General features: G+C 40.7%; 1 protein-coding gene across 1 annotated transcript in view; it reads right to left on the bottom strand.

The window, feature by feature from the left end:
* Window positions 1–1,078: 1,078 nt before the first annotated feature.
* LOC150090403 (uncharacterized) overlaps window positions 1,079–26,608 on the bottom strand; it is a 46,425-nt gene continuing 20,895 nt past the window's right edge. Inside the window, exons 6-14 of the mRNA XM_090390302.1 lie at window positions 24,284–24,399; window positions 19,522–19,641; window positions 19,038–19,148; window positions 16,928–17,079; window positions 13,002–13,111; window positions 10,584–10,684; window positions 10,321–10,482; window positions 7,368–7,565; window positions 1,079–3,367 (exon numbers count right to left, since the gene is read on the bottom strand). Coding sequence (XP_090246428.1) covers window positions 1,079–3,367; window positions 7,368–7,565; window positions 10,321–10,482; window positions 10,584–10,684; window positions 13,002–13,111; window positions 16,928–17,079; window positions 19,038–19,148; window positions 19,522–19,641; window positions 24,284–24,399 — 3,359 coding nt within the window. The remainder of the gene's footprint in view (window positions 3,368–7,367; window positions 7,566–10,320; window positions 10,483–10,583; window positions 10,685–13,001; window positions 13,112–16,927; window positions 17,080–19,037; window positions 19,149–19,521; window positions 19,642–24,283; window positions 24,400–26,608) is intronic.

The raw sequence follows: 26,608 nt of genomic DNA, 5'->3' as shown, positions 1-26,608 counted from the left end.
TCTCTCAAGTATTTCGTTTCAAAAAAAACTAAGAGACTGAGGTCCAGAAACATTGGAGGGTATTCAAAAGCACCCCTCATGCGACTTATCCATTGTTCATGAAATTTCCTGTTCAGATAGTCATGGACAGAAATATGAAAAAAAAAAAAAAAAAACACCATCGTATATGAAAGATTGCTTCCTCCCCAGTAAGTGTGCCATTGAACCTGTAAGGTCCAATAATCCTGGGAGAGGAGATTTCCATCCACACAGTAAGCCCTCAGGTTAATGTCTTTCTGGAAGATGAGGTGAGTATTTTCACTGGCCTAATCTGACCATACAATTGCATCCTCAAAAGCCCCGTTTGTTGTGTTATGCTCGCAAAATTGCGTTTGTCGATCTGGGTCATCTTCCTGTACTGCATGCAGTAATCGAGGTCTGAAAGGATTCAAATTTATGTCCTTTAAGATTCTTATAATGATTCAGTTGCAGTTCTCGTGGACCCCGTTTCCTTGACTTCTATGGGGAATGTTCAAATGCATCCATAGATTGTTAAAGTGTAGATACATAATTTTAACTCACCCCAGGATAGTTAAGGTGAGTTAAAATGATTTAAAACCAAATATTATTACTTTGATTTATATACATAGAGGGGATTTTTATTGGCTAAATAGTGTGTGGGTCATAGAAAAAATCCCTGAACCTCCTCCTAAGGACGGATGGATTGCCTAAGAATGAATAAGTTCCTCTCGTCATCGGGGAGATTCGAACCCGGACTTTTGCAAATTAATGACAAATCCGCTCAACAACGGACACCACATGACTTTATCAAGAAAGACAGTGTGTGTTCAATTGACAATCAAAGGAACAACACAAATCGAAATGTATTTTCTGTTTTTAATGTACATTTTTCGCCATCAATACGTCCGATGAAATGTCATTTGTACACAGTACGGTGTGTTAGGGTTCGGTGTCTATAGCAACTGTCACCATAGCGACCCTGGGCTCTGTCAAGGTCTGGAAGTGATTCCAGGATGTATCACAGCGGTGTGTGCTTACGCTGCACGTATCGTTGGAGTCCATAAAAAAGCAAATTCGTTCACATGCCGGGGTCGTGAGCAGGATCTTTCCAGGCGGCTACAGAAGTAGGGACGGCATCGACGGGATAACCTTCATTGGTCGCCTCCTGTTGCCACGAAAGGCTGAGGGTCGGGCGGGTGTCATCTTCCGAGTCGGATGAAGTCTGAGACGAATTGACGCGTCCTTTGGAGTGTCGGCTGCAAGTTTTTGGCCGCGGTCTTGCCGACATGCAGCGTCTTTGTTTAGCCTTCAGAGCATTGTCATCCTTCGGTTCGGGGACATCTTCGGCCAGGTCGCTTTCCTTGCATTCGTCGATTTGCTGCAGGGTTCTCTCTTTGTGTTGTTTTCGTTTCTTCTTCTTCTGAGCAGCGAAGTTCAACTTTGAGCTCATCTTCGCCTCCACGTTCACGCAGATGCAATGTTCGTGAGGGGATCCCGACTCACAGTCGGGACTGGAACCTTCGTCATCAGGTGTCGTGGGCGCTTTGGTGGAGGCTGCAACTTTGTTACGGCCGAGAAGCTTTGGCATCTTCCTTCGTTTCTTCTTCTTGCTCTGTCTGTGGTGTTTCTTACAGTACTGTACTCCTTCCTTCTCGGATTCGGACCGCTCATGCTTAGGGTCAATAGGTTCAAGGAAATTACTAGCAGAAGGAACAGAGAGGCTGTCCTTCTGAAATCCTTGGACGTCGGCTACATTTGTTTTGGTGAAAACTTCCTCCTTCACTTCCATCAAGCTGCCTCCCGTGTGTTGATAGGCAAGGTTGTCGACCCCTTTCTCGATGGGATCAAGGGTACTTCGAGGCACTAATTTTGTTTTGGAATCGATTAGACCATCGCCTTTTTCCACTATTAATCCTGTTGATGGCCTAGGAACGGAGTCGGATTGCTGGTGTTGTTCGTATGTTTGTTTTATAGAAAGCAGTTCCAATCCGGGTTCAAGACTACTGTCTTTCTGTGGTGGCTCACGTGATGATTGTATTTCAGTGTTTTCCCAATGGCATATTTCTTGTGGAAGAGAGACTTTTTCCCTTAGAAAGTCTTTCGAACTGTCTTCTTGATCAGCTATCTGGAATGGTTGCTCCACGGGAAGCTGTCTGGGGGCGCCTTCGAAATGAGGCTGTGGGGTGAGTGGTGGAAGAGTCGGAAGCGGGATGGATTTAGTTTGGAAACTGTCTTCTGTTCTGAAGTAGGAAGTATCCTGAGGGACTGATTGTGAGTTGAAGCCACGATCAGGTGCCATCAGTGAATTATCAATATTGCTATAATCTGGAGGAGGTGGCAATTGTTGAATGGCGAGAGGCTGGACACTGGTGTGGAATTCAGGTGGATATGGTTGAGTATACTGATTGGTGTGGAATCCGGGTGTAAGTTGCTGGATGGTTTGGTGTACAGCTACGGGTGGTTGAGTATACTGGGTGGCTTGGAGTCCAGCTACTGGTGGCTGGGTATACTGGGTGGCTTGGAGTCCAGCTACTGGTGGCTGGGTATACTGGGTGGCTTGACGTCCAGCTACTGGTGGTTGAGTATACTGGGTGGATTGCAGTCCAACTACTGGCAGTTGAGTATATTGGGCGGTTTGCATTCCAGCTATTGGTAGTTGAGGATACTGACTGGTTTGGAGTCCAACGACCGGTGGTTCTATATACTGCGTAGTCTGCAGTCCAGGTACTTGTGGCTGGGTATGCTGAATACCTTGAAGACCAGCTACTGATGGCTGGGTATATTGGGTGGTGTTCAGTCCGACTACTGGTGCTTGGGTGTTCTGGGTGGCGTGGAATCCCGTTAGTGGCGGCTGGGAATTTTGGTTGGCTTGGAGTCCAGCTGCTGTTGGTGGCGGCTGGGTGTTCTGCACAGTCGGAGCGGGTCTTGCGGTCTCGTTTTCCGAAGAACTGGGTCCATCGGGGTTATCAATTTCTTCGAGTGGAGCAAAATTTTCAGGAAGAATTATTTTTCGTCCCATGGCAATATCGCTGTTCCAGCTAATCTGCATGAGGACGTTGTCAAAACGATTATCCACATCGGGTTCTGGGATGGCATTGGGGTCGATATCCTCGTTTGGATCGATGTCTGCAAACAGACTGCTTATGCCAGGAGTGGTGCGCTTTTTCAGGATGTTGCCAGCAGTAGTCGCAGCAGCAGATGCCATAATTGAAGTGCTCGTGCTTGTGGGCTCCCCACTTGTAACTGAGGCTGCTTCGGGCTCTTTCGGCATCCTAGTAGCAGAACGGAAGAGATTGTATTTCTTCCTTACCTTTTCTGCGCTTCCCCCGACTTGACGTAGTTCGTACACAATCTTTTTGCCCACCCTCTGCAAAGACAAACAGGTTAATTACTCGTAACTGCAATATATTTGATTAAAATGTTTTATTGAAAAAAAAAAGGAAGAATTATTTAAATCTAATAATTGTTCAGAATTGTGGAGGACCCTGTTATAAGTGATAGGTCACCAAATAGAACGTCCTCAGTCATGTTTTATTTAATTACTTTTAAAAAGGTAACCTCAAAGAACTAAGAATTGAAATTCACTAATTCAGGTACAGTGGCGGACAAAAAAAACTTCATCACTTGTGAATTTTGCAAATAATGTGTTTTGCGCTGCATTGCGGGTTGCAGAAATGTTCGAAATGCATTTGTTAGATGGGATATATATCTTTGTGAAGGAAATCCAATAAAGAGACTCCACCTGATATTCCTAATTGCCATAAATATCTTCCCAAAGGGTAAAATGCGTAATTAATGGAAATATGAGAAATCATGCAAATGGCAATCATGACAACCAAACATACATTTTATTGCATTTACGTGTACAAACTGAAATGACAAGTTAACGTAATAGTATTATGTACTGGAAATCAGCAAAATAAGTCCTCATTATTTTGTTGTTCCCCTCGAGCTGCAGTTACAGCCTTGCAACGATCTGACATACAGTTAAATCAACTGGATATACGAATGCCCAATTTCGTGGTACCACACCCTTACAATGCTCTCCTGCAGCTGAATCTTACTTTTGTCGGCTTCTTCTGAGCAATTTTACGCGACATTATATACCAGCTATTTTCAATAGGGTTTAAATCTGAACTATTGCTGAGCCAGTCCATCACTGTAATGCCAGCATTTCTGAGGTATGACTGCACCTTAAGGGAGAAAAACGAGAGTAAACATTGGGGTAAGTATGTTTTAAGCCTTGTGAGACAAGAAGACGAACTCATCATTAAATCTAAATAGCATAAAATTTACCAATTTTGCTGTGTGGCAAGATGCTGAGTCCTGTTGAAAAATGCAGTTTCGGCCGTCTGTGTGGTGATCCCTAATAACGGGTTTCAGGCACTCCAAGATATCAACGCTTCAATTTCAGAACCCGAGTACTGTTGACTGGTGGCAGCCTGTTTTATCAGCCCTTCCTGGGACCAACAGCTACACTTTTTTTTCTTGGTGTCAACTGAACATATGGAGCCATGCTTACACCTCCATAAAACAAGATACTAATGAGCGTGTACACCCTTCCAACGCCGTATTTATAGAAACGGCTGATGCAATACCTTGCAATTCTGTCTGATGCAATAGAAGCGTTATCTGACGCAATACTTTTGCTTTGCGACAAACAAAATGACTGTAATCAAACAATATCTTATACATTTCACTAAAAAGTTACTTTTTTTAAGGTGATGCAGTTTTTTTGTCCGCCACTGTATATGTGAAGACACAAAAGAAAGGAATTTGAATATAATATAGAGGTTAATTAAAAATAGTCGTCCAATTTGTGTGCATATTTGTACGCTTGTGTTTTGATCTTAGTAAAACATACAAAGGAGTGGTGAAGAAGAAGAATATGGTGAACTCCTATTATCTTATGTACTCGTCCCGGAGTATAAACCATAGAAGTGATTTATTTATTTAAAACTGTTTTTTTTTTTTTTTTTTGTTAGTTGTTGGCACATCGGCTTCTGTGGTCATAATGCACCTCCCAAAGATTTTGCATTTTTACTCTGATCCAAGCCCAAGGCGGGATTCAAACCCGCGACTTTTGGGTTGCTAGGCAGTCACTTTACCCACCTGGCTATCCCGGTCGGCTTAAAACTGGGTAGAGTTTTTATTCATGACTAGTAGTTGTGAGTTTTGTCGGTAGTTAGCGCATATAAAGTGGAGCAGTGCATTTTTGTACACTGTTCGACAAAATTAATAGAACAAAATGTTTTTCGTGAATATTTTTTGCGAATAGTGCGCCGGAGGCAAATATATGATATAATAGGCATTCTGGTATGCAAATTCCGAGCATCCAAAAGTAATCGATCTACCACCTTATAGAGCCGCACATTATACAAATTATTCATACCTATAAAAACACGGATTGCGACCACATTACTTCATTCCAGTTTTTTGGTTTGCTAGGTGGGATAGCCACATCTCCAGTACTCAGGATGGCCGTTGGACGACTTGAACCTGAGCAGTCGCAGGTGAAGGTGGCACGTTGGCTTAATGTGTCATGCAGTGTCTTCTCGGTATTATGGAAGCATTTCAGGAGACTAGGAACCATTGCAAGAAAAGCTGGCCAAGCTTAGCCGAGGGTACGTAAACCAGAAAGGACCGTTATCTGGCTCTAACAGCAAGATGGAATACCGATGTCCTGCGACCAACTGTGTCTTGTGGTTGCTGCGGCCGTTTACATTGAGCCTTTATGTGTTAAGAAGACTCAATTTAAGTGGCTGAAATATAGCAACTGAAGGTTTATTGGTCCCTTATGCATGTTATGGACTTCTTCGAGTTATGACTTCTAGGGCTGCAACCGGAAATCTGAAAAGTTGATGGAACTGTTGATGGAAGTTAGATTCCACTTGTAAATAAATTGAAATTTTCTGCAGCGTCCAGTCGTTCTGTGACAATTAAATCTTCTGGTTCAAGCAGCTATTTATCAATATTTCAAGATTTTAAAATCGAGAGATTCTTTTTCATGAAGGATGATGCTCTTGAAGTCAGGAATTCTAAACAAAACGTTACCAAATAGATGGATTGATCATCGTGGTCCTATCGAAAGTCAACTGCCATCATGAAATTGTAATCCTCGCAGATATTGTGGCTCTATTTAAAAGACCGTGTCTATTCCAGGAAACATCGTTATAGTAGAGAATCTAAAAACAGTTATAACTGAATAATTCACACTTATATTTGCGAAAAATAAAGACAATGCATTAAGGCTAAAAGATATAAGTTTGAAATTTAATATTCCTCTCTATATGGCCGTAAAAATTTTGTGGCTTTTTAAATAATAGAAGTTCGCTTTTTATTTTTTTTTCTAGATTAAAAGTGTACCCTGACTTTTGGCTAACTCTGTATTTTTTTTTCTGAAATATAGAAAGCGAATTTCGGAGAAAAAATTGAGTGCGTGCTTTGTCCACTGGGTTGGACGCAAGGAATACCAACAAAAATACCCCAGGGGCTCACATCTGGTTAGTATGGGCTTGGCATACCGAGGGTCCTGATCTGGACATCATCATTCTTCTCTTTCTTAGTGATTCTCTCTCTCTCTCTCTCTCTCTCTCTCTCTCTCTCTCTCTCTCTCTCTCTCTCTCTCTCTCTCAGGGTAACTCAGAAATGTTTTTTGGCTGGTGCAGCATAAGCCTCAGTCTTCCTTGCACCATATGGCTAATAATAATAATAACTAGCCCACTTGTACCACGTGACCCGCCCTCTTCTCCCATTGGATAACTCACCATGCGGCAAGCTCAAGGTGGAATAAATATCACTATGTAGTTATTTATCTTCGTTTATATAGGTCACTTAGGAAAAGCCCTTTTGCTTTGGGTTCCATAATGCACGAAGAATATTGGTACATCCGAAAGAGTAGGACTAAAACATTTAATTAAAATATTTACAAACTATACAAAAATTTAAAATATTACAAAATACTAAACTATTTACAAATATACAAACTATATCGGGTCTCTTCATCAGCTGACATTAAAATGGAATATCAAATGACGCCAGGAGTGGTCATGTATCAGACAGTGAAGCACATGCACGAGGTTGGTGAACGTTATGGAAGCAGTATTCTTTAAATGGAAAAGAACAATGCAATTATTTACCTGCGCATTTGTTGTAGTTACGTAATTGCCCCGCCCTCTTTTCCCATTGACTCGAATAAATATCACTAGGAGGAAAATGTATAGAGAGAAAATAAAAAGAGCAAAGGATCTCTGCGGAAAGATCTGAATTTTGAAAAGTGTTTGTGTAATTTTAATGAATATGAGAGAGAGAAAGAGAAGGGGGGATTCTATTACGGTTTTGTTCAGCCACTCAGGTCTAGTACTCACCTTCCAGCTTAGCAGTGCTCCCTTACGTTCTTTGGCTTTCGACTTGGGTTTACTCTTGATTACGAGAACACCACGAATTTCTTCTACGGGACCCGTTTTGCTCTCCAAAGAGGGCATCTTGATGGAATAGATTTCCACGTATTCTTTGGCTGCCTTTTGAGCAATCGCTCGCTCCAGGACTACCACGATCTTGGCCCACTGCAATTGGAGAAAAGAGACAGTGATTAAAACGGCCAAATGCATATTGTGGCCGTTTTAATCATTAGTGCATATAACAGTAATATTGTTAGCAACACTGCATATTTAGTCAATTTGCAATTTGAAAGATACAACCCGTAATTTCTTACACATACCCGTTTATGACTTCTGTCTGTAAATTGCGTGTGTTCTCTGGTCGATTTGCCTCTTCTGCTGGACGAAAAAATCCTGCTATCTGCACTTGAGACCGACTAACTCAGGCACGGAGTGAAAAAAGTCCATTAAAGTTCCTCGCCTCATCGAAGGGATCCGAACCTGGGCCTTTTTTTCCACCCGGTGTCGGGATTGAAGAGTAATTAAAAAAATTCGCAGAATAAGCAGTTGGAGGTTTCGACCAAAATGAAAAACCAAATCTACTGCCAATCTTATGGAATCGTGGATCGCCAATCACGAAAAACATTTCACTCCATCATTGTCTCTTGCGTTCTCTGCGATAAGAATATCCATGCAGAAGAAAATTCCAGATAGGCCAACATGTGAAAAGAACATTGCAACAATTTTAATCTCAAGAGAAGAGAAAAGCGATTTTTCAACTGATCTCTGACTCGCCTTGGTAATCAGCAATATTTCAATAAGTTAGACGATCCACTTTTCTAATAATTTTTGAAAAGTAGTGCATATTTTGGTATATTTGATTACATATTAGCATGATATTTTGACCATCTACCTAATACCGTGTTGGGCCACCGTGGTAACAGCCGCTATTCACCTAGGCGTTGACTCCACTAGATGTCCATTCGGATCTGCACCCATGCTTCTTGCAAGGGCTTTCCACAGTGATGGAATAGATGACGGTTGCGTGTCCATACGCCTCACTTTCCGTTCCAAAACATCCCACAACTGTTCAACTAGATTGAAGTCAGGCGAATTTGGAGGCCAATAAAAATGGGTAATATCTTCACTGTGTTCCTCGAACCACTCGTGCAAAGTGTGGGCCCAATGACACGGCGCATTATCGTCTCGGAAGATTCCATTTCTGTCCAATAAAAAATGCAATATGGCAGGGTCACCTGGTCTCCCAAGAGCTGCCGGCAGACCTCACAATTTAAACATTGGTCCATACGCACCAGGGGTTTTAGTTCTTACTAGCAAAACGTGCTCCATATTAAGCAACCACGGCCACATGCCTGGATAGTGACTACCACACAATTGATCCATGGACTCGTGTTGCTTGCGCCACACATGAAGGCGTCTGTCGGCATGTTGCACCAGGTATTTGGATTCATCCGACTAGCACAATGGTTTCCAGTCCAGCAGTGTCCAACCAGCATGTTGTTGACACCAAGAATTTGCCATCGATGATGATCAGCGGTGAGGAGAGGGTGTTTCTTGGGTCGTCTGCTGTGCAACCCCATACTTCTGAGTGTGCAGCCATCGTCATTTTTGATACTCTTCTTGCATTCCCCATACTGTATTGCGAGGTCAGCTGACGCCCAGTGACCTACTATTAAGCTTGTATAACGCGCTGCACCTTTCACTCATCACGAACATCCACTTTGCATAATTCTTTACAGTTCTGTCCGGGGAGGGCAGTTTGACCGGTTCGACACCATTCTATGTACATCTAATAACCACACTGACCCGTCAGCAACCTAGAAGACATACCGTTTCCGATACGGAAGCACCCGACGCACGAGTTTTTAAGTTTTGCTTAACTAGAATAATTAGAACACTGAGTTACTCGGAGGCACACGACTTTACAACTCGCCCTTCCTTGGTAGTTCCACGCAGTGTTCAATTTATGCGTGCATAACAATTGCCTCTTGCAAGGCAATCAAGATCTCATAAAACTGTAGCTGGAATTTTGCTTGCTGAGACACGATATTTCTATAGAGAATGGAATAAGAAAGCCTAGCCATCAACTCACCACAGTAGGTCTGTTGCTTAGACGACAAATTCCCCACGTGATCTCTCAGGAAGTCAATCATAACCTTGAAGTTAGAGGCAAATGACCCTGGAACACCTACCAGCTTTGGCTCTTTCAGTGTCATGATCAAGTTCATAATCATTATCATTGATGGTGGTAACAATTAATGGAAGACATTGAACGTTTAAAGACGTTGAATTAATTAACTTAAAGGGTGATTTTTTATTCATCTGAAGAACATAAAACATTCTAAAAGATATTTCTTGGCCAAACCTAAGATTATGAAGGAGTTTGTTTATGCATGGGTTTCCATGGTAGTGCACTACCTCGAATAGGTAACGTTTCACCTATGGAGAAGACTTCTCCATACGTGAAGCGTTACTTATTCGGGGTAGTGCAATACCATGATGTAACCACGTGCCATGTGTCCTCTGCGTTTACCAAAAATGTGTCGAAGTGCGAAGTTGTGAAGAACATGTTCCAACGTTTCCTCTGACACAGAAAAAAAAAACCTATCTTCAATTCCTTTCCGAATTTTTTCGGCAAGAAACCACCGTCTTGTTAAAAATTTCATTCAGTAACTCTAGAACAACTCCAATCCATTCAGTGTGGTCAACCAAATCTCCAAACATTTTTCTACGGATTAATGATGTAGTTGGTACGAAAAACTTGGAGCTCGCGAAACTGCAAAGAAAGGAAATGGTATGATTAAAAAGATCCCTTGAGTTTGGATTAAGAAACGTACAGGTCATTGCACTGAAATTGCTGATCTCATGTATTGAGTCCACCCCATTACGGTAACCCCAGTAAAAGTACCGCATCTCTTACCTGTCTCATCCACTCCTTCTCCGACTGAGTGATGACCTCGCAGTAAGTGTTTCCCATCATGGCGATCAACATGTTCAACAGCAAGATTGGGGTGAAGATCATGAAAGCGGTGAAGACGAACTGAGTCAGCATGAAGTTCTTCGTGCCTCGAAATTCTTCGTACTGTAAGAGGATTGGAGTTGATGATTAGTCGGAATATTGAATAATAAAATTCTGGAAAGAATTTCAGAGCAAATTTTACAAGAACTTTACGATGCACTTACGTTGTAAGATCCAAGAGTCATATGGAACAGTCCCATCCAGGTTTGCATGTAAGAGTTGAACCTCTTATTGCTATCAGCGGATTTGAATACGAAGAAAAACGCTGTAATCAAGAAGAAAAGGGATTAAAATTCAAACGTCTTCAACCATTAAAATTTCATATTTACATAAATCTTATTGCTTGCGTTTCCCTTTTCCAATTATAATCCTAAGTTTCCTCTACGTTGAAGGTATTTCTGATTAACTTTATTAATTTATTTTAATGAAGTTAATCAGAAATTATTTTAATTTTCCGAACTAGCAAAGAACTTAAAAATTTCAGCTCTTATGTGATTTAGTTATGTGTGGGAAAGTGTCTGATGATACTCGGAATTCTGTTTGCGTGAAACTCGTCGCAGAATGGGATTTTTTTTTTTATTCTTTTGGAGATTTGAAGAAAAATTATGAATCTGTATTCGTTTAGTTCTTTTTAAAGATTGAAAATTTATTTTAAGCCAGATCTACAGTATAAATACAGTAGATTTAATTGTAAATACCGTAGTGCGGTTGATGTTCTATAGTTCTATCAAACACAAGTATAAATAATAAATTCATACTTGTTGATTAAACTGCATTACATCAACCGTGTACTGTAATTATATCTAATAATGACAAAGTTATCATTTAAAATTAAATATATACAGATTTCAAGTCTGTGGGACCCAAGGAGTATGTACGTATATAAACGTTTTTCAATATGTGTGCTTCTTCCATTTCTTATGTGTGCTTCTAAGTAATTCAAAGTTGATGTTCAATTCAGATCAAAAGTTGATGAAATTGAATCAAGTGATACATAAATAAATTCCCAAATAGTATTAGATCAAATAAAGAAGTAACGAAGAATTGCTTCTGATTTTTTCTAATTCTTTTGAGATTTATGATTTTTTTTAAAATTGTGATTTGATATTTTAAATAATTTCAAATTTGAAATCAGTAATATTAAAAAATAAATTTATATTGGGAAAATGAGCCAAAATAAGAACGAATTAATATTTGAAATAAAACATAGGTAAGATGAAGCTTTTTTGTTTCATTTTGTAAGGTTTAAAAATACAAATTTAAAATATAATAAATTTATTTTATCTAACTTGAAAGAATGTCTCAACCTCCTGAGAAAGTCAAGGACCATGCTGGATTAAAAATCCCGCCCTCCCACCAGCACACAGCTACTAAAACTCCAACTGGACCTGACAAACGACCACAAACGGGGGGAAGCCGAATCTCAGATACCTGCATTGCCTCTGGTAGGAATCGTGGAATTCAATCCACAAAGGAGAAATAACAAAGAATTTCATTCCCTCAGTCAGCTTAACCTTTCCCAAGTCTCTTCCGTGGTACTCACCTGGATTGCTGCAAGCAACATTTTTATTAACAGGACACGAATCATTCCAGCAAAAACTCAACTCTGTGGGTATCGAGTCACATCCTTTCTGTCATTTTGGAGATGAGAAGTTTTGGGCCCGTGTTATGTATGAGTGTCCCTCCTATGAAACCCACTGGTTACGACTGTTTACAGTAATGCGAGGAACTCCCCGCAATCAGGAGAAAGATCTACTGAATGACGAGATACATACAGTATATTGCATTCACCAGAAAGCATACCAAGCTCACCGCTGCTAAAACAGTCCAGAAAACTCCCCATTCTTTGCTAACTCTTTCAAGGGGAGGATAAATGTAAATACGTGCTACGGATACTATGCTGCGAACCCTTAATGGGTAGGATACATGCTGGCACTCACTTTAGGGTGGGGGTCACTGCTGGCACTCAACTGGGTGCGGGATCAACACACGGAGCGCTTGGCAAATGGCGTTCGCACAGGGGCACCTGCTCCTGGGACTTTTAAAAACCTTCCCTACCCCCAATTCGCCAAAATCCATGGTGGTAGACTGTCTTCACTATTAGTCCACGTTTCTTTCACCCCACAGTCTGACTACGCCTCTCATATTCCCTCTAAACTCTCTTCAACAAAAAATGAAGCTCAGGCGACCATGGCAAAGGCCAGCTAAAGTATGATATGCAGCCTGGTCCATCTCCAGTGGTGGTGGCGGGCAACACAGGGTCCCATTAGGTTCCCCTGCGGCCAAGTAGCCAGAGAAACAACAGAACCCAACACAATACTATACACATACAACACACATTTCTGACATTTACAGAGTCCTGTATATATGTACTTCGCAAGAGTACAGACTGCGCAGTTGTGGGAGATCACCGGTTGTATCTTACCCTTAACACTATGCCACTAATCCTCCATCAACAGGGCACTTTGACAGTCGTTTCTGGTTTTAAAACCAAGATTTTATTCAATTTTAAGTTTTCGTGCAAATCGCTGGACACTTCCGCAAGTTTTAAATAAAATAAAAGTTCATGTTTGATCACTCACCTTGAGTAAAAGCGAACATAAATATGACGTAGATTATGCTGAATCGGAACATGTCACCGGTCAGCATGCTGTAGATCATGGTGACGAAGGGACCAGTGAGACGAACAGCACTGAAAATAAAGGGAAAAAAATATAAATCTTCATGGCAGCATAATATATAAATACAGTACACACTTTAATTTAATAGTCTAAAACCAACTGTGGTATTTGTGCAATTGCCATTTTATATTGATTAATTAGTCTTAATTGTATTTCCACGTTCTTGCGAAATGGTTTTTCACAAGGATACGAAGATATACGCCATACTGGTGTTCCACAGGGTTGTGTACTATCGGAAATCCTCTTCACAGCCATCTTGCCTTCATTATGAACAAGAACGATATCAGCTGCTACACTGATGACATCGAAATGCTCACAACGATAAATACACGAGCCGACCACAACCAAATCAGCACTTTCATCAGCCAAAATCTAGCTGATCTAGAAAAATATTTAAAACAACTGAAACAATCAACCCTTCCAAATCAGCACAGATGATTTTTTCTCTCAAGTAGAATCCCTCCCACTTGCACACTTCGATCAGCGGCATCCTGAATGCTAACACAAAGGAGCACTCAGACCTAGAGGTGACGTTTGACCCAAAAGTTACGCTTTGACACATCGACAAGCTTCATGTCAAAGTGGATCGGCTTCAGTGGTTAACAAGAAATCAACTGACTAACGTCCATGATCCCGAACTGGTAACAGCATATATATATTGCATATACACTGTGCTGCCACTTCATTAGGTACACCTACCTAGTAGCGTGTTGAGCCTCCTTTAGCCTTCAAAACAGCCTGAATTCGTCTAGGCATGGATTAAACAAGATGCTGAAAACGTTGTGCAGGAATGGAGTACCATGCAGACATGAGTTTGTCACGCAGTTCCGTGAGATTCGATGGAGGTGTAGACCAGCAGCGAACAGCCCTTTCCAGCTCATCCCAAAGATGTTCAATAGGATTGAGATCTACGGATTGAGCGGGCCACTGCAGCAAAGAAAAGTCATTGTCATGTTCCTGGAACCATTCCATAGTGATTCCGGCTTTGTGCACCGGCGCATTATCCAGCTGGAAGTAACCATCTGACTGAGGATAAACTGTCAACATGAACGGATGCACTTGGTCAGCAACGATGTTTATGTACGATTTGGCATTCAGACGTGAATCTTGGCACACGTTGGGTATCAATGGACCCAACGTGTGCCAAGAAAACATTTCCCACACCATAACACTGCACCTTGCACAGTAGTCATAAGACATGACGGGTCCATGGATACGTGTTGTTTCTCGCCATATTCTCAGCCCTCCATCAACAGGATGCACCGGGAACTTCGACTCGTCAGACTAAGCAACTGTTTTCCAATCCTCGATAGTCCAGTGCTGGTGTTGCTGTGCCCACAGGAGGCGTGCTCTCTTGTTCTTCATTGATAACAAAGTTACGCGATGTGGTTGTCGGCTGTTGTAGCCCATTCGTGACAAAGTGCGACTAGTGGTCTGTTGCGATATTTTGTTCTACGCACCAAGGTTGTATTCTGACGTGATGTGCGACATTGTGGCCTGCCTGTTTGTTGGCACAATCTAGCCATCCTACTCTGACTTCTATCATCAACAAGTGATTTTCTTCCACAGGAGTGCCGTTGAGAGGATCTTTTCTGTCCGTTGCATCATTCTCGATACACCCTTGAAACTGTGGTGCGTGAAAAATTCAGGAGAACTGCCGTTTCAGAGATGCTTTGTCCAGCACGTCTTGCACCTACTACCATGCCACGTTCGACGTCTGTTAGATCACTCATTTTCCCCATTCTTGCTACGGTTTGTACGCTTAACTGATACTAGAAAGGTTGTTCTGCTGCATTTATATCCACACTGTGGTCATGTGACTTGCAAGGATGTGGGACAAACCATTTGTGTGCACAGCAGGGGTGTACCTAATAAAGTGGCAGCACAGTGTATATATTCAGTAATCCTTTATGCTGTTTTGAAGTATGGGCATCTGATCCAATCAATGTAAAGCGAATCTACATAGTAGAATATTGACTAATGAAATAGGCCTCATATCAGAAAGAATTCTCACTGGCAACAGAACAACTCAAATGGCCAATGTACTAAAAATAAGACGACCATTCTTGGTAGGAGAAAGAATACCGGATTTCACTGGAAAGTGTATCAATTAGATGTAGCTGCACTGACTGATGCAATCTCAAAGCTTGAAACCTAAGGACAGTGACAAGTTCTGTGTCAGTAGATTCATGGTAATCCAACTTTTGTTGCCATAATGGGTATAAGTATGCACACCCGTACAACAGTGCAAAAATTCTCCTCTACAAGCAGCCATACTTCCTGTTTTCGATTATTGTAATATTATTTGGTCCTCACAACGGGAATATCTTTCTCACAGAATTTCTCCATTGAGAAAAAGTTATTCCCGCCTTTCACGGGAATATCTTTCTCTCAATGGAGAGAATTCAAATCAAATTAATTAAATTCTTATGCTTTAGAAATCGCCTTGCCGTTGAAACTATGAAGCAGTTTGCCATCACTTCAGAACTTCAGAATCTCTTTTCGATCCAGATGACAACTGCAAGGGTCACTTTTTGTTTACAATATCGTACACTCTGTTACTGTTTCTCCAGCTCTTCTCGAACAAATCCCTTTCACTATATCGTCTTGAATTCCGAGAATTCAAGTGAAAGGAAATTTAAACAATTATCGCATTGATTATACACTTAACTGATCTATGTATAAGAAAGTGCTTTTCATTCTGTTTCATTAATCTTAATTTTGTATATTCAGGGAAATTGAAAAAGAATTATACAATTTTATATACTCATTGTGAAGTAATCAAAGAGTCTACAATCATGTAACATGCACCATCTGAAACTCTCAAAGTTCCATACTTTAAACTTTCAGGGCATCCCGTGTCACACACATGAAGTCGATAATCCAATTTCTGCCATACTCTCTCCAGAAAGAAGTCTCGCGGGGCGAGATCTGGCGACCTGGGTGGACAATTGTGGAAAGACAGGTCAGTAGCGGTAGCACATCCAATCTAGCTGTGGAAGAATTTCACAGAGGTAATGGCGGACTTCGTAATGAAAATTAGACGGAGCACCATCCTGCTGGAAAATGAGTTCACAAGAAACAGCACCGTATTTAGGAGTCACGGGCTTGAACCCCGGTCACTCAATGCACGTGTACTTAAGCACCATCGAGCTTGGCCACTCGGCTACGGCGACGTTCGAGTCTTCCTCTAACCGAGGGAAAAGCCAGTTCGTCATAGTGTCCTGAGAGAGAGAGAGAGAATCCGGGTGATCTGGTTATCTGGGGCAATTATAACTCGCGATTGTCTGGGCTAGAAGGCTTGTCGAATTCGATCCACATTTTCCTTCTGATATACAAGGATGACCAGTGCTTTTCCCTTTGCAGTTGCAACCGAGCAACATTTATCGTTGGTACAAACGTTTCTTATGCCTACAGCAAATGTTACTCCTAGTTGGTGGACGTATTCTGAAACGTGTACGGAACTTTCATTTGGACCACTGTCGCACAGTTTTCCTTCGCAAACTACAGGACGCAGAACGCCTTTTGTTGTGGATTCGCCATTTTCCTAACAAGGCCATCCCAGGTGACGAAAGAAATTGAATCAAGCATTGAGAGGATTTTTAAACAGCACTTTCAGTGATTGTAGGCAAATTGGTTACTTCACAATAAACATATGAAAGTGTATTATTCTTTTTGAATTGTCCTGTATTTTTATTAAAACGACTGTTTTTTATTCATTCCCTGTAATGCTCACTCTCTCACTAAGGTCTGTGTGCCCTTTGGTGGTGAGAAGTATGTAAATAAATGAAACATGGAAATTATTTCAACATAATGAGCACTATTACCCGGCAAAAAATATGAGGAAGAACCAGGATCCTGGAAGGGCAAACGCTAAAAGAAAGTCTTCAGTTTTACGGTCGTTCAGTATTCGACAAGGGATGCAGGCCAAGATGAGGAAGCTGGAGAGGAGAAATATTGTCTTCGCCGGGCTGCTGGTCTGAAAAAGAATAAAAATACATCGTTTAAACAGAAATCGTAAAGAACAGCCGTTAAAATCAAAAAGATTGGTAGTAATGCAACGAGCTCATATTCAGAGATAATTCATTCGTAATGATGGGAGGTACATCAGTCTTTTGATATGAATTCAAGAGGAACCTTGCGTAGTAACAAGGTCATTGCTAATGAAATACGCACAATCCACTGACAATAGCAAGTTTTCAATGCCTCCAGGAGACATCTTAGCATCTAGAAAATATGAAAGATGATTATCCGCTTTAGTAGATGATTATTTCAAAAGAAGTCAAGACTGAAAAATAATTCAGTAGGGTGAATTCTTGTGCAATGTAACCGCTAGGTTGTAAGTGATGATATTTAAAAAAAAGTTTATTTTTATATTCAGAGACATTCATTATGCAAAACGAATGAAGAGAATTCACAAAGATACCAATCAACGAATTTAAACTACAAATCCTTTTTATCCTGAAAATCTTTTTCCAGTTTAAAATTTATATTTTATTTCTACCACGAATATTAAAAAGCCCGTTTCGTTTATTTTTACCTTGAAGTGTCAGAATGTAGGAGGAGTTGGAGCGAATTATAGAGTTTATAAGATGTTAAAAAGTACGTGTTAGAAGTCGTTGTTCCTGCTCTTGCGCCTTGTATTGTGTCTGTGCCAACTCACTCAGCTTTACTTGACAATGTCCCAGTAAGTTTATATTTGTATACAATGCAGGGTGGTTGTCCCCACAGTGAACGCACAAAAAATGTTTACATTAGTTGTAACATGCAAGTGAGCTAACAGCCTTATGTACTGTAAAAAGTAGTAGTTCTGTTTCTATAGCTACCTGTACCAAGCCAGCTAAGAAAACAGAGCAGAAGATGTCATTGGATATGGAGCGACCAGTGATTATAACCACTGTGCTGACCGCGAGGACTTTGAAATGTTAAACCATTCGGTGAATATCAAAACAGGCTTCTACTGTTTCAATGTTTACCAAATAATATTAACTTAGTTAAACTGTTAGGCGCCTAAAGAACCTAAGTATACTGTGACTGTAAATTGCGTGTATTTTTAGGTGGTGTCCATTTGGCTATTTCCTGGATGAAATTCCAAGCAATTCTCGTCTTAGACCGACTAACTCGGCCACTTTGTGAATAAAGTTCATAAAAATTCCTCACTTCATTGAAGACATTCAAACCCCGTGTGGAAAGAGCGGTGATTATATCCACCGTGCTACCCGCGAGGCAAAAAACTGAGTTAACTATTAATCACATAAGCGCCATTGATAGACATAGCGAATATTGCTCATATGTATATGTTGGAAGAGCTAAATGAGCAGTGTTTGTTGTAATCATATGGTTTAGTGTTGAACATTACACCGAAAAAGTATAGCCGATGACTGGATTGATGTAGTTTAGGGACAGTTAGCATCAGACAGATGGAATGTGCTGGACTCGAGATGACTACCATCTCTGATGTTCTATAACGTCACTATTTAATGGAGGCGAATTGTGCAGTGCAGTGGAATATGCCCTCGTGGGTAGCACAGTTGGTAAAATCGCCGTCCTCTCCACACTGGGTGGAAAAGACTTGAGTTCGAGTCCTGTCGATGACGTGGGGAATTTTTTTGGGCCTTTCTTATAAGGTAACTGAGTTAGTCAGTGTAGCATGGCTTTTTTTTTTTTTTTTCTCTCCCGGAAACTCGGGGTTTTTCTTCCAGCAAACAGAAAATCGACCACAGAACACACGAAATTTACAGACGGTATACACGGAGCAATGTGTCTTAGTTGCTGATGATCCTAAAACCCTATTACAACAACAGCAGTCGAATGTTGTCCCCAATACTTGTGCTAAAGCAGTGTGGCAGTTTTTCTATATCCGGAATAGTATGAAAGGCCAGCGCTAAAATAGCAGTGTTTTAAGAAAGCTTAATGGTGCTTGTGAGTCCTACTTACCACGTTAATAAGGAAGCCCATGAAGCCTTGAGAAAGGATTTCTTTAATTTGTTCGACAACTGCAAAGCTTATGCAGCCCAGGCACACTGTGATCTCCGCACAGTAACGACACTAGTTGTTAAAGGAGAGAACAGTTATTAGTTCTTAAGCTAATCATTCCTGTTGAGAAAAATAGGAAATTTTAGGGCTTTTATTTACATTAAAAAGGAAAGAAATCAAAAGGAATTCGCACCACACTTTGCAAAATGCAAAGAGTTGAGAACTTCAAAGTCATGCCTAGCTTTCAACCTCAGTAATAATACCTTTAAAAGCAACAGGAGGGCACCGTCTGTTATCTTAATCTCTTAAGATACTGATTCGGCTAAGAATTTAAAAAAAAAAAAAAAAGAAGAAGAAGAGAGAGAGATGCAATGCACAGGTGCCCATCCCTGAACGTTGGAGTATTCAGAATTGCAACGCTCGCAGTTATAATTCCGATACTTACTATAGCCCTGCTGTCCGTGGGACCGATCAGTTCTTCTTTCGTTGTTGGTCGCAAGAAAACGGCAATACTGAGGGATAACAAGTGGAACAGCACGACGCTGAGCCTCTTTAGAAAGTAAGTCTGAAACGCAAACAGAATTTTAGAATAAAAAAGAATAAACAGGAATGATATTGTGATTAAATTTGAGTAAAGTTAATCAGTGCATTTAGTTATAAGAGTATAATGTCCAATAGCACCGGAAGTATTTTAATGAAACAAGTTGGACATCTCTTTTAGAATAACTGCTACAATAATATTTCGCAACCTGTTAGTTCAACGAATAATCGCATTTAGTGTAAGCATTAGTGGTGGCAAATTGGTGCAACACTACCCACTCCATTTGTTCAATCTTTCCTTTCTGTTTACTCAAACCACCCACTTCCACAACACCAGATGGAAGTTTGTTCAAACAATCAATTAAACTCTTGTTGAAAGGAAATTTTCGCACATATTTTCCAATTTGCAGAACTGAGTCTTTTCTGGTAAGAGTACGTTTTATGCCCCTATAACTACTCTTATTGCTCTTCTCTGGACCCGTTTCAAGATATAAGCATCCTTCCTAAAATGAAACTTCCGGATCTGAACGAAATACTCTAGGTGCAGTCTAACTATTGCCCTATACAACGAGACAATCACCTCCTTGTCCCTGCTAGAAAAATTCTTGTATACCAATTACAGAACCCCATGAGCTAACCTAGCAGCCTATCTGCACCGTTCAGAGAACTTCATGTCTGACTGCCAAATATTCTCATGTCTTTTTCTTTCCACATCATTTCGAGTGTGGTACTGCTTGCATCTGTCAATGTTAAGCTACAACTGCCACTTCTCAGTCATCTGCCAAATTTTTATAAATCATCTTTCAGTAGCTCACATTGAGTACTGTTATTAACGATCTTGCCAACCTTTGTATTATCTGTAAATCGGACATTGAGCCTGATATCCCTTCATCTATCATTAATAAATATAGAAAACAACAATGGGCCCAGCACCAAACCCTGGGGTCACATTAGTCCATGAAGAGAAGTGCCCATTGATTGCCACTCTCTGTCTTCTCCCTCTCAACCATCCCTTTATCCACAGCCGGAACTTGCCCTTAATGCCACGCTGCTCCAATTTGTGCAGCAGTCTCTTATGCGCAACAGAATCAAAATCATTCTTGAAATCCAAGTAAATGATGTCAAAATGATTTTGCCTGTCCCCACACTACGAAGTGGCGCAGCTGGGAATTACGATGACACAATTACCCTTGACATTAGTGTATTCTATGAGCGGGTGGCTCCGATGGATTATCCAATAGCGATGACATCAGATATTACGCCACGCACACCACACGCATGTCCCCACTAACCTCGACCTTATCTTCTAGAGCGCACGATGACCTGTTTACTCCATCAGTCAGAAATTGCGCACTTTTTCTTCTTATTAATTGGTCTCAATCGGAAGCAAAGAGCAGTAGTGGAGTGATTTCCTTTCGCAGATCCATCAAGCGTGTGTCAGAGGAACTGCATGTACACAAGTGCAGGATTTAACGAAACAAATAGCTTCCGAGAGCTGCCTGACACTAATGACTCGGTTTTGTCATATCCTGTCTCATATATTGTTTTCAGTGACGTCATCTCTCTGTAACCATAGCAACCTTTCCTTTAAATTCCCTAATGGAAATGCAAACGATTATAAAAATGATGATATCTTCTTTTTTTCTTCCGTCACGAGTGGGGTGTTTTTTTGATGGATTGCTTAAATAATCCATCATATTTTTCTTTGTGGAAAATGCTTGTTTGACCAGTCACTGAAAACGAAGCCTGAAAGTAAAATTAATATCCCACTGATGTAGGTTAACTGATTTAATATTTGTAATCATTCAGTTCTGATGATGTATTACAAGAATTGCTGTTTTTTTTTTTTTGTTTGTTTTTTTAAATTTCAACGTACTACCACCTATCTAAGTAAGCTTTAGCAACACTAGGAGTTGAATAATTTTGTGATAACTGAGAAAAGGGTAGAAGACATTTCAGATCTTCTGTGCCAGGGAAGATCATCTGAACCAGTATGGCTTTGTTAAGGGCAGATCATGTCTAACTAACCTACAGTGGTGTGCAAAATTTAAGGACCAGTCAGGTTTTCACATGTAACTTCTCATAGGAGTGGCCTGGATATGGGAAAGTATACCAAAGGAACCTCATGAGGTACAGAAATGATGAAGGAAACAACAACGGAAACAAAACTGTACAGAGGGGACTTTATTCAAAAATGGCAACATAGCACTGGCTGCCATGATACAGATGCATCACTGCCAAAGATGGAACAAAGGGAACAGGTGGTCTTCGGTAGGAGATATGGCCACCCCTAATGTCGATGCAAGCTTTGCGCCGCCTGTCCATACTTAGAACAATGTTGTTGACAAGTTCTTGCGGTAACATCGTCCATTCCTCAGTCAGCACCATCTTCAGCTGGAGAACATTTTCTGGTGGGTATAGACGTGCCGCTAACGTCTCCCCAGAGCGTCCCATATGTGTTCGATGGAATTTAGATCGACGGAACGGGCAGGCCAATCTATACGAACAATGTCCTCACTTTCCAAAAGCATATCAACAGCTGCAGTGCGATGGGGTGTGGCGTTGTCATCCATAAACAAGATCTCGGGGCCAATGGCACCTCGGAACAGACGCACATAGGGAAGGATTACCTCAGTGCAGTAGCGTGTACCGCTTTACATTATCTGTAGTTGTGTACATCCATCCAAATAACGCCTCCCCAGACGAGAACACGTCGACCACCATATCAATCCCTTTCAGTGATGTTTGCGGGTGATACCGTGTGTCAACCTCTGGCCAGATTAGCTGACTTCCAGAATCGCTGCTGAGGGTGAATTTACTCTCATCAGTAAAGAATACCTTAAGTAAAGATTTTGTGGTTGTAACCTTTAGAAATAGAAATAGAGTTGGTTTTTAAGTTTTGCACACCAGTGTATGAGGCTTTCATTAAAGAATTGGACAGAAGGAATAAATAAGTTTGACCTCACTTCCTGAGATTTCAGTGAAGCTTCTGATATAGTGCCACATGAACAACTGTTGTATTGAAGCAATGTGGCATTAAAAGAAAGTTGCTACTATGGATAAAGTTCAAGTGGTGGGAGTGTATTAGCAAACCTGGATTGGGTCCCCTGGCAGCTGATATTAAACAAAATGAGCATATCTACCCTTTCAAAACTCATCACAAAAAAGATAGAAATCCCTATCATTACTGAGATAGTCTTTCATCAACCAACTCAACTTCCTGCAGACCCTGTCGACATAGCCAAACTGCAATGTTTGGTCAGGTCTTTAGACCTGATGTTTCCTTCCAACACTATAGGAATGTTCCTCACCTTGGACATAGACTGTGACCGTTTTTGCAAAGAAAAGGCCTGGCAGACCGAGATTGTGCACCGTGTTTACATCCTTTAAGCAACTACCAGATCGACATTGGGCACAGGAAAGGTTCTACCTAGTTAATCATGTGACTATTTTCCTGTTTATGTATTCTTAATATTCATTCACGTATTACTCAAATCATTCATCAAATACTATGTCTGTTGAATTGGGACAATCTCATAAATGGTGCACACCTTAATCTGATTTAAATAAATAAATGGCCACTGATCTTCATGGACTAATGTTAATGAATGGTGTCCCACGGGGTTCGGCTTTTAGCCCTTTTCTCTTTTTAATATTCATTAACGATACTGATGTAGGTATTTCAAATTTAGTGTCTGATACAGAAGGTGGGCACAGTGGTTAATGACAGTAATCTGGATATGCTACTTCAACAAGAGAGATAGATTATTTCTATGGGTTGAGAAATGGCAGCTGAGGTTCAAAACTGGAAAATGCAGGGTCTTGTCTCTGCGTAGCAGTAATGTAGAGTACCATACCACTTGGGTACGACCAAACTGAACACTGAGGAAAATGAAAAGACTGAGGATAATGAAAAGGACTTGGAGGATACTAGGCTGATAACTTATGGCATTTTGTCAATGATAACTAGGAATTTTGGTGGTACCTAGACTGCGCTCGAATATTGCATTACAGGCTTGGAGACCTCATTTTAAGAAAGATGTGGGCCTGTTGGAAAGAGTACAGAGATTAGTTCAGGGCACACAGGGATATTCTTATCAAGAGGGACATTTAGTTTACTCAGACCTTGAAAGGTTTGAGTAAACTAAATGCGGAGGGAATTTTTAAGCTTAGTCACGAGACTAAGGGGACATAAATTTAAATTGAGATGGAATAACTGGAAATTTTTTTTCAGTCAAAGAATGATCGACAATGGAATGAACTCCCACCAAAGTTGGCAGTTTATCTAAATGAAGGGAGGTATTCGATAAATATTTGAAAGAAATGGGCAAACTAAAGGAGAGAAGGTGGCAATGGCTACTTTCTTTTATTTTTAAAATTTGACGTATTTAATTTTTATTTATAATTTGACTGGTGCTGCATAAGTTTTGTTCCTTGCATAATTTTGCCGATAATACTAATGCTTATTTTCTATTACTCTTAGAATCGGCCAGCTCAAGATACGAGCAGTCCAGGAGGTAACCAAACTTTGGAGGACATTTAAACTAACCAAATTTTAAACTATCCAATAATCAAATTAAGGGAAGTCGTTCGAGACATGAAAATATTTCCATTATAGCGAAATTTTCGTTAAACTGGAATTCGTTGCATTAGTATAAACAACATACCCTGGCGAACGTCTTCCATTTCTCTTCCATGAGACGTTGTATGACACCTCCGTCTAACATGTCCAAATGCTCGGTCGTCTTCCCGTTCAGGATAATAATTAGGGCAGAATTCCAGTCTGAAAATAAAGGCAGAACATTATTTGCTGGTAACTGAAAATGGTGACCAACGAAACGGTATACGAGAGGAGGTTGGACAGTTTCTAGCCTCTCATAGAAGGAACGCTGAAGATTTACGAAAACCCATTTATATTTATAATCCCTCTTCCCCCCCTGAAGTGAACACACTTCCTGACCCATTCCACTAGATTTCATAATCCGCTCAAATAAAATTCAGAAGATTTTGAATCAAATCAGTTGTTGACTGCATCCATCACAACATTGTCACTGTCAAATTTCTGTATTTTCAAGTCCTTTTTGAGATTTGGAAATAGAAAATAGTCATATGGAGCAAATCCGAAAAGTAGGACGGATGCTGTAATATCTCGAACAGTTATGCAGTGTGCCTAAGTCACAAACGCTGTGTGCGCCCGTGCATTGCCTTGATGTAAGATGACTCCTTTGGCCAATTTACGGCGCCTGTTGAGTTTAAATTACTCGCGGAAACGTCTCAGTAGGTTAGAATAATACTCGGCATCTATTGGGTACTTCGTTTCAGGTAATGAACCATGATCACTCCTTCTTTATTCCGGAAGACGGATGCCATGACTTTACCCACCAACTTCTGTACTCGAAACCTCTTACGAGGAGGAAAACAGGGATGCTTCCACTGTTTCGATTGCAGTTTTGTTTCATAGTCGAAGTAGTGCATCCATAGACACATATCACTTCCAAAACTCAGCTTCATTAGCTTCAAAATGCTGCCGTCTGATGACAACACCTCACTCTTTCCCGCTTCTGATCTGCATTCAGTGTTTTAGGGACCCACCTCGAAGAAACCTTCATTTTTTAAACATTCACCACAATGCCGTCGACGTGAGCTCGCCCATGGGGGATGTTGAATGTTGTCTCAATGTGCTTCAATGTTATTCTGCAGTCTGCAGTTCAATGTTAAACCCAGTTTTTGACCGTGCAATACGATGGACAAGATTCCCCTGTTTGCTGCATGTCTTCATGAATTTCTTTTGGCGACATTCCCTTTAAATGAAGGTACTCAATGACTGCACGATGTTTGGTTCTCTCAACAGTCGCCATCTCCGTTCACCTTCCACACTTAAACGACCTCTATAAAGGAGAAGAATATAGTTACAAACCTGAAATATTCCATGAACACACGCAAGAAGGGACAGCACAGATCGGCAATATTGTCTTTCGCGAAGACCATTGCGATCTATGTTGAGCTGAAAATTTTTCATTCCCCCTCGTATAATGCGTTTCGTTGTAAAACAGTAATAAAGATCTATTTAAAGATTAAAGTAGTAGCAAATAAAGCAAAGGCCGTCATTTGTATGTCCAGGGGAGAAGCATATGCAATAAATTGAATAATAATAATGTTAGCCCCCGCACCGACCTGATGACAGGATCCTACAGTGAATCCATAAACGTTGCTAACATCCCAATTTAATTACTGTTGGTCACACAACTATGCACAGTGGCGTATCATCACGAGCTGGGACTCTGGAGTAACGTTTCTTTTTCGGTCCATAAAATTTTTCCTTTGGAATTCTTCCCCATAGAATGATACGCCACTGTTCAAATATGCACTAGTATCAGGACAACTCAATTAGTAAAGTTTAAATTACATTATATTGCCAAATGTAACAGGACACCTGCACGGTTTAGTGGACGTACAGCAGTTAGCAACCTACTAGACCACAAGGTCCAGCAGGTTGCTAACTAGTTTTAGGAAAATGACAATGAATTCTCCATCTTCGCATGGCCACCCAATCAGCCGATCTCAACCCAACTGAACGTGTTTGAACCTACCTGAAAAGGCAATTCGATGGTACGACCATCCACCTGACAATGTGCGGGAATTACTGGAGACATTGTGCAATGCACTGGGTAACATTACCTCAGGATGCCAGTGCGACACTTTATCTAGTCCATGCCGAGCCGTGTGTGTGCTGTATTACGTGCAAATATGTGTCCCAGTGCAAAGACCAACAGTGAATCAACTCTCCTGAAACCAGTTAAAAAAAAAAGTAATACCAGTTGAAATAAGTATGTGTAAAAAGTAGCAATAGTATTAAAATGGCGTAATGATAAAAAAGTGCCAAAAAGAAATTCTGTCATATTATTCTCATCGTGAAAAAGTGCCAATCGAATTCCAAACTTGAGTTTAACCAAATTCTCCTCCTGCAGGTAAACTTTGAGTTGAGTCCTCTG

Source organism: Mastigoproctus giganteus, chromosome 2 (assembly GCF_048544385.1).
Source record: "Mastigoproctus giganteus isolate SK-2022 chromosome 2, ASM4854438v1, whole genome shotgun sequence".
Lineage (NCBI taxonomy): Eukaryota > Metazoa > Arthropoda > Arachnida > Uropygi > Thelyphonidae > Mastigoproctus > Mastigoproctus giganteus.
The sequence above is the reverse complement of the archived record's forward strand: the minus strand, read 5'-3'. Positions and strand labels throughout refer to the sequence as shown.